The following is a 9,006-nucleotide window of genomic DNA, read 5'->3' on the forward strand; positions in this document are numbered from 1 at the left end:
TAAGCATCTGAATTAACTCGGGAATCTTGTGTGAAAACATATATGTGTGTAGCTTGGCATCTTTCCAATATGCCAGGAAAGCTCCTTAAGCAAATATGGCCAAAGCTAAGACGGAATTGCAAGCAACTCCATCAAAGCTACAATATCTGGCAATATACTGCAGTTTGCCCTTGATTGGGTCTCAGTCAATCCAGAGGGGCCGTATCTAAGCTGAAGGAAGAAAAACCTAATAAAGAAGCCTAATATATTTTTATACTGGTAACTGAAAATGGTTTTCACCACAATGTAAAACTGGCATTTATGGAGCTTGTTGCGATTCAGAAAACTTTTTCGCAAAAAAAAAAAAAAAAAAAAAAAACTTGTTTTTCACAGGAAACTGGTGTAGGTGTAAACCTCTGAAATCCGGTAACTTTTTTTTTTTTTTTGTCCAGAAGTAACCATTGAAGTTTTGGAATTTCTTACGGTGTGCGTTTGTAATATTTCATGGTTTTTAAGCATTTACAGCTTAAAGCGCCCACCTAGAATGGGTCAAGGCGCAGACTGCGCCATTGAATTTTTTACCGGAGGAGGGGAGGGTTTTAAGAGTATTTTTCCCTTTTTCTGGGGCTCTTGCTTTGGGTGGGGGGAGGGGTCTTTGTGATATTTAGGGGGATGCACCCTTGCTCTTAGGGGGAAGGCAGGGTGAGCACCCCTGGCATATAATCGCTTGCCCAAATCTGAATACAATTGTTTGTTGATGTAATTAGGGGCCAGATTAAGGCACAGGCGCCGTGCGTTAACTCTGCCCATTTTCCACTGCGAGTTAAGCGTTTTAAGTAGTAAATATCAATAATAGACGAAAATACGAATTTCTATTTTTTTTTTATTCAAAAATAACTCAAATAACTTAAAAACAGTGCCTGAAAAAAAAAGCACCTTAAATACTCTTTTTGGTTAAATGTTGAAACGCACACTGCTTTGTTAATTGTAGAATTGTGATAATCGCATGCGTCAGACAGGAGGAAATCCTTTCACTGCGGGAAAGAAGATAAAGCTCTCGGGTAATTCGCACACACACCACAATCAGTAGAATGCAGAATTCCCGGCCGCGAACATCGTGCCATGGTTTTCTCCAGTGCGCCGATGGATTTCACGCGAGATAGTTCTGTAGTGGTCAAGGTTTAGAAGTGACTCAGTTTCTTTTTCTAATAAGCGAAAGGTAAGGATAAGTACTTTTCTTAAGAAAGAGGAAAATTGCTGGAAAAAGAAATATTATAAGAATAAGAAATATTTTTTTCTTTCTTCTTCCTTTTTTTTAAAAAAGAAATGTGAAGAATGTTTATCTTTTAAAGCTGCATGTGTTGTAATTTTAATATGAGATATAATTTGAAGTTCGAAATTAATGTTGCATTTTTATCTCGTGTAAAATATGTGTAAAAGTATGTATTTTGTGAAAAAGAACAAATTCTAATTGAAAAAAAAAATATTATTTTGAATTTTGACATCTTGAATTCAAATTATGTTTTTCGCAATCAAGAGTGTGTGTGTCTGTATGTAAGCAGTAAGCATGTGTGTTTGTGTCCAGGCATGAGTGTATGGGTAGTTGTGTGTATGTGTTTGTGTGTCTGTATGCATGTGTGTATGCGTTTGTATGTCTGTATGCATGTGTGAGTATGTGTTTGTGTGTGTGTATGTGTAGATGTCTGTATGTATGCGTGTGTTGTATGTGTTTGTGTGTGTAGGTGTATGTATGTATACATGTGTGTGTGTGTATGTATGCGCGTGTGTGTGTAAGTGTAGGATATGGACGCAACCTCGAGACGGCTTTCGCTAGAGGAGCAGCATCGTGAGGAGCCGGTCGACGGTGATGCTGCAGAGGGTGCTGGCGGGAAAGTAAAATCATAGGAACGCCAAAAACAGTCAAATGAAAACAATGAGTAATCGTGATTGCTCAAAAAAAAAAAAAAAAAACTTTTCTGAGCACATCAATAGTTCAGTATGTTACAAATTATTGAAGGATTATTCTCTTCCGTTAGTAATTAGTATTGAAAAAATATAAGGATAGCTTTCGATATTCGAGTATTCGTACAACGATTGTTATTAATTGCTATTTTTAAAAAGAAATGCAAATTCAAATTGCAGGTTTTCAATTTACAAAGCAAATTTCTGAAAACGTATCGTCCACGTAATTATATCCTAAAGTGTATTATTTCACCACGTCGATCATGGAAATTTTAGCACGATGCATTGCAAAAAAGGTTTTCCCTTTCGAGATGTAAAAACTAAAACTCAAGGTGACACAGAAAACAATGTGTTATGACGTTAAAAATTCGCACGCGTGAGAAGAAATTGCTGCCCATCATTAAACTGTCATTTGAATACCATTCGAAAGACAGTTGTCCATTCCAACATTCAGCCGTTCCGCCCTTAATAGCCCATTATTTAAAAAACGGCATTAAGAAACCTTGAACATGTACTGCTTCAAAGAAATTACGGCAACCATATTTTTATTTATTGATTTTTAAAAAAGTCCGTATGCAATTAAGAATGCCATGAATTTTCTGACATTTCTTTTTTGCATTATTGTATTCAAGTCGGTGGAATCAAGAAAAAATTGAAAATTGTGGGGGAATGTGGGGCAAATTGAAATAGTTTAAATGACTGAGCTTTTTGGAAATGATAAAAATGAAAATTTGTTTTGAAAATTACAGTACATAAAGAAAGAACATTGTATTTTTCATAAAACTTGCATTTCTACATTATTTTTGACTTTTGGCAGAAAATTTGTCCCATCAAAGGGGAGAAAAAACAGTGGAAAATTTGCGCTTTTTTTATGGGACAAAAAGGAAGACAAATTATTTTTTTAGTGAAAGATTTTCTCTTCGATTATAAAATGAATTTTTGATCAAATGAATCAGAAAATTTAAGGTTTATGAATGGAAAGATGCTGAAAAAAAAAAAAAAAAAACGAAAAATTAAGTAAATAAATTAATTCATATATGAAGAAAAATAAATGAGTGAATAAAAGAGTGAATGAATAAGGGAATGAATAGCTAAATAAGTGAATTAATAAATGAAGGGATTGTTTAATAAATAAATACGTAAGTAATTTAGTAAATGATTGAATGAGTGAAGGAAATAAAATATTCCACTTTGCTCCGCATGTACTTATCTAATAATGTAAAACATTCAAAATACAAATAAGGTTAATATTAACTAAATAGGTACTACGTCGAATATTAGGTTTAAATAAATATTTTAAATGTTTATAATAAGAATCATTTATTATTTTTTACTACAAAATATTACAACATGACTCAACTTTTGAAAATTGCCTTTCTTATATGCTTTTATCGTCAGAGGTATTTTTTTCCTGACTGGAGTAGACTTCATGTGCTACTACGTAGTTAAAATATTAGCAGATAGGTGGCGCGAAAAACGAAAATATTTCACCATTTTACTGTGCCCTGCTATTTTACTTTTCCCCATATTCCCATACAATCTAAGTATGCAACAAAGCAACCGGTATTTTCCAAATGCACAATTTAAAGCACAAATTAGAAGCAAAAGTAAGAGAATGCGAAATGCTAAAACATTTTACATAATTTCCGGCGCATAGAAGTTGTTTAAATTCAGAAAACAGTTACCTCTGAAGATCAATTAGAACTTTCTCACGGCATTCTACTTGATCTTTATTACAGGTGTATCTGCTTAATGTGATCACATTGGGACACAAAGATTTTGAAAACAAAAAACGAATCTCCAAACTAGATCAATTTACCTGTTTAAGCCACACATAGCATCAAAATAAAATGAATGAACCTACCCTATATTTATGCACTGTATACTTCCGTCAAAAATACAAATTTTACTTAATTTTAAAGCACCATTTATTGCTGATTGTAGTAGATAATTTTTCAGACGCTTATTTGAAATTGTTGGTAATCATGTTTTTTTTTTTTTTTTAAATCAATAGAGGCGTCTTGTACACCACGCCTCAACCATTGAGAAGGAATAAAAGGTGATGAGTGTGAAGTCTTCAATTCTTGAAGTAAGGATCCCAAGTCACATGATATATTTGAAACTAAGGTGTTGGAAGAAATCAGGTTTCTTCCACTCGTTTTACGTAAAATGTGTCTCCCATTTGTCGAAGTTGAACCATGTGACTTGAGATCTTTGCCTCAGCCAATGATTGGACTTGCTCCCTCCAGTTCCTGATCTGAGCACTCAACCTTTTCAATGCATTCCCCACTTCAGCATTTGTGAGAAGTGGCACAACATTTAAGGCTTTCTTCATCCGACTCATCAGCTTTATCATCCGTTTAATTTTCTATCACAGTCGGGGAAACGTTTGATTATATGAATGTTAAAGCTCCAGTGATATTTTGACCAATTTCTATTCATGACTCGAACTCCTCAGATGTCATATCTGAAGGATTTTCTATCGATTTTTAGTTTCCAGGTGTTTTTTTTTTTTTGTTAAATCTTGATAAGGCGAAGCAGTTTCCGATCGTTTCAACAGAAACCCGATTCAAAAACTGATAACATTAAATGATGTAACGATCAATTTAATCGATCATTAAGGGATTATTTTTAAAAAATGAATGGAAAAACTCGGTACCAAGTGATTTTGACAACAATAGGAGATTGATAAAGCTAAGTGCGATCACATTTCGTGGAAACTGCTGTTTTTAAATATACAGGGTGACCGAAAAGTCCTTGACACATTTTAAAATTCATTAAAAGCAACAAATTGGCGAATCAATAAGCGGTTTGCGCAATAATAATTCACAGGTTCAAGATTTTTTTTTTTTTTTTTTTTTTGACATCGTAAAAAAAAAAGAAAGAGAAAAGAAAAAAGTGTAATTATAAGTAGGGGAAACTTGGGAGGTTTGACCCATAAGGAGACTTGAGCCATGGGGATTTTTTCCATGAAAATTATACTTACGGAAACCTTTTAGATATATTATTGGTTGACCAATCACACAACAGAATTTTGCAGGGCGAAACTATTCATAAATTATCAATGGTTTTCAAGAAATTTAATGTTAAATGATTCTGCACCTTTCAAGTAAATTTGGAAGATTTTGGAATTTGTTGAGTTTTAACCTCCAGTTTTGAGGGAAATAAATCTTAAAAGTATACATGTTTTAGTCACCTTTCTAGCTATATATTGAAATGCAGTCGTTTTATATAACTTTAATTTAAGTTGCTAAAAAATTAAGGTAAACAAAAGAAAGTTCCCTAGGCAGCTTTGACCCAAGCTAACTAGGAGGACTTGGCCCGAAGAATAATTTGATGTTTTTTCAATGAATTTTTGTTTATTAATAGCTAAAACATTGTGATTTAGGCGCAATGATTTTATTTTATTTAAGTAATATCTGTAGTATTGTAAATATGAAGGCCTGTTTTTTATTTATTTATTTATTATTATTATTATTAGTACTTAATGAATATCTAAAATATTTTGGTCTAATAAACTGTTTTTATTTGATAAATAACTGAAATGCTAGTAATTTTAAACCTAATGAATTGTTACTTATTAAAATAGCTGAAATATTGTTTAGGTCTGAGCTGATAAAGTTTTGAATTAGATTTCTGCTTTTCTGCCAATGTAGAGTAAGATTAATTTTTAAAAAATGTGTAACACTTCACCTAAAGAGTAGACATTTTTTCATTCACTTCAAGTATTACTTATTGGAGCAAAAAAAAAAAACATTAAACCTGCGTTTTTGATTTCAGTATCTATGCGTTTTCTTACATTCATGAAGGTGGGTCATGTCTCTGTAAGTGTTGGGTCAAGTCTCCCTAGATCTAAGGACACTTGACCTATATGCAGACGTGAGAACTATAATTTTTGTACCATTTGTATTTATATTTAAGCTATTACTTTTAGCCATACTATTGTGCAAAATGACAAACTATTTATGCATATTTTTTATTTCGTTCTAACTATTCTACAAAAAAAAAAAAAAGGAAAATATAAACTTAAAAATTGGGTCAAGTCTCCCTAGTTTCCCCTAATTTACAATGACGGCTGGATCGTCACAGTAAGAAAAACAAATTCTTACTGTGACGATAGTCACAGTAAGAAAAACAAATTCTTACTGTGACGATAGAGTGATTACTTACAGTTATATTTTTTCTTTTCTCCTTTTTTTACAATGTTAAAAAATTCTTGCACCTATGAAGTATTATGGTGCAAACCGCATATTGAAACGACGGTTTTGTGCTTTTCTATAAATTTTTAAAATATGTCGAAGATTTTTCGGACACCCTGTATATTTATAATACTTGGTCGAACCCCACGCTTCTTATTGCGGCGTCCCAGGGGGCCACGGCACCCAGTTTGGTAACCTCTGTTATAGTCAATAGATTTTTTTAAAAGGCACAACTTTGCACTATTTTTTGCATTAAAAGCAATATTAATCAGGTGTAAATGCACGATTACCAATAGAAAATACTTTTTCATTAGATAAAGCTGCATGGTTTAATCATATTTTTCTTCTTCTAGAATTCAAAATGACATTTCACAACTTCGTAGTTCTGTCTCTTTTGTGCTCACTGATGACAGTCAACAGCCAATGCATAAGTGCGAATGACATCGCAGTCAATGAGACTAATATCGGAGCAGCCACTCGCAATCTTCTAGATGGCAGCGCCCATTTCAGCTTCGACTTGTTCCGTACTCTACAGACAGACAACGCAGTTGACAAGCATCCCAGTGGAATGTTTTTCAGTCCATTCAGCATTTGGTCATCATTAATCGTCACTTACATGGGAGCAAAAGGTGTTACAGAAAACGAAATGAGAAGTGTTCTGGGCATTCATAATTTAGATAAATTTACTACTTGGGGTGCATTCAAAAGCATACAAAGCTTCGACCAATATCGACCAGAGTCCGGAAGTTTGTCTTCAGCAAATCGGGTTTACTTCCAAGAAAATACTCGTTTCAAAGACTGCATAGAAGAAATGATTCGAAGCGAGATCGCTTTCGTCGACTTTGAAAACAATCCCGAAGCTGCGAGAGAAGCGATTAATGCATGGGTTGAGAAAGAAACCAACGACAAAATTAAGGATCTAATTCCTTCCAACGGAATTAGTTCTCTCACTAAAATGATCATTGCCAATGCCGTCTATTTCAAAGAATCTTGGCTCCAGCCTTTCAACGAGTTGAAGACAGCTCGTCGCCGATTCACAACAGCAGAGAGGAAAGAAATATTCGTAAACATGATGCAAACTAGAGGTAGATTTCTTTATGGAAAAAGCGAAGAATTGAACTGTTATGCCCTTGACCTTCCTTATACTGGCAACACCTTGAGCATGACTATTCTTCTACCGAAAAATCGTTACCGCGGAGTACGTGATCTAGCATACAATCTGACTCCTAACCGTCTACGAAATCTTTTAGCCGACATGTATCCAAGAGAGGTTGTGGCTTATGTCCCCAAGTTCAAAGTCGAAGATACATTTGAACTTTCATCAGTCCTCAACAAGATGGGGCTTCGATCCCTGTTTGATCCCAGAAGAGTCGACTTGTCAGGATTCACTGGGCTAAGAGAGTTCACTGTCGACTCTGTCTTGCATAAGGCATTTGTTAAAGTTGATGAAAAGGGAACAGAAGCTGCTGCTGCAACAGCTGTCATAACTTCACGAAGTGCAAGGCCTCTTGGGCCAGCAACCTTCAATGCTGACTATCCATTCGTGTTCTTTATTCGTGATAGTATAAGTAATGTAATTCTCTTCATTGGAACCGTTCAAAACCCATCTGAAGTCGATAAAGAATGATTTTTTGTTCAGTAGAGATCATTACACATTTGAAAATGAACATTACCAATGTCTCGCACATCATTTTACATTTTTCAAAGTCATTTGAAACTGCAGTATTATTCATTCGAAGTGCTTTTATGCTTGGATACTTTCCTATACTTTTGAGACTTTTACAACATTTGTAGCATACTAAATGTCATTTGAACGTGGGCAGCTGATGACGAAAAAATAAATAAAATCTCGGATTGCCAAAGAGAATAAAACTTTTTCTGTAAATATTGTTTTATTTTAAATATTTCATGAATATCCAAGAATAATTATGAAATTAATTTCATATTCTTTAGAACAGCAATCTTGTACAGTTTCTTTTGAATTCATATTTGATGAAGGTTTGAATGCTTTTGCTTCATTTCCTCATTTACCCTTTGAGGACCATAAGGTTTGAAAAACATAGAAGTTTCAAAAAAAAAAAAAAAATTAACTTTTCTTTCTTTCTTTCTTTTTTTTTTTTTTGTTAATATTAACATACTTAATAACAAGAAAATATATGAATAATTTATGAATTCAAAGAAATTTTACTCAATAATTCACAAAATAAATTTTTAAATTAAGCGACATATACACTATCACCAAAAGTATTGAAACACTTTCATATATTCACATTATTGTGGATTTCTCAATAAATAAGAGGTCAATTGTTCTGTAACTTTTGTCACATAAAAAGTATGCTCCAGCTGTCATTTTTCAATAAAAAGTAAATCATGCATTTAGGGGACCAGCGACAAATTGAGAAAACAGAAAATGTTATTTTATCATACTTCATCGTCAATAGCTGGGAATAAAATAAATGTCAGAAATAAGTTTACGAACTACGTAGAATATATTTTTATATTTACGCGACAGTATCACCTATATTCACGAAGATATAAGTATTTCTTTCAAAAATAAATTTTCTTTGAGGGATTTTGACTCATAACACGCAGGCTTTTCCGTCACCCCTTGCCAAACTTTCCGAATATTTAACAGCATACAAGATGAACATATTACTAAAAATTAAAGTTTAAAAAAAAATTGAAAATTTGATGAAAAATGAACGTTTAAAGCAATTAAGTTTTCTCTGCGCATGCGCAAACAATAGCAATTTATAATCTTCATAATTATAAACATGAACAGTTCTTTTAACGCATAAAAAAAATCCAGTTCAGTATCTTAAAAATTTAGAAAGATATTAGAAATCGAATGAGCCGATTTTCAGTA

General features: G+C 33.2%; 1 protein-coding gene across 1 annotated transcript; it reads left to right on the plus strand.

Moving 5' to 3' along the window:
• The first annotated feature begins 1,048 nt into the window (after nucleotides 1–1,048).
• LOC129232255 (leukocyte elastase inhibitor-like) lies at nucleotides 1,049–8,025 on the plus strand. Its single transcript, XM_054866462.1, has 2 exons — nucleotides 1,049–1,198; nucleotides 6,494–8,025. Exon 2 carries the CDS (start codon nucleotides 6,502–6,504, stop codon nucleotides 7,765–7,767), a length of 1,266 nt encoding a protein of 421 aa, XP_054722437.1. The 5' UTR covers nucleotides 1,049–1,198; nucleotides 6,494–6,501; the 3' UTR covers nucleotides 7,768–8,025.
• Nucleotides 8,026–9,006: the final 981 nt, after the last annotated feature.

The sequence above is a fragment of the Uloborus diversus genome, unplaced genomic scaffold (assembly GCF_026930045.1).
Source record: "Uloborus diversus isolate 005 unplaced genomic scaffold, Udiv.v.3.1 scaffold_1121, whole genome shotgun sequence".
NCBI classification, from domain to species: domain Eukaryota; kingdom Metazoa; phylum Arthropoda; class Arachnida; order Araneae; family Uloboridae; genus Uloborus; species Uloborus diversus.

Coding starts and splice junctions, on each gene's coding strand:
- LOC129232255 (XM_054866462.1), top strand. CDS start 6,502: ATGACATTTCACAACTTCGTAGTTCTGTCTCTTTTGTGCTCACTGATG.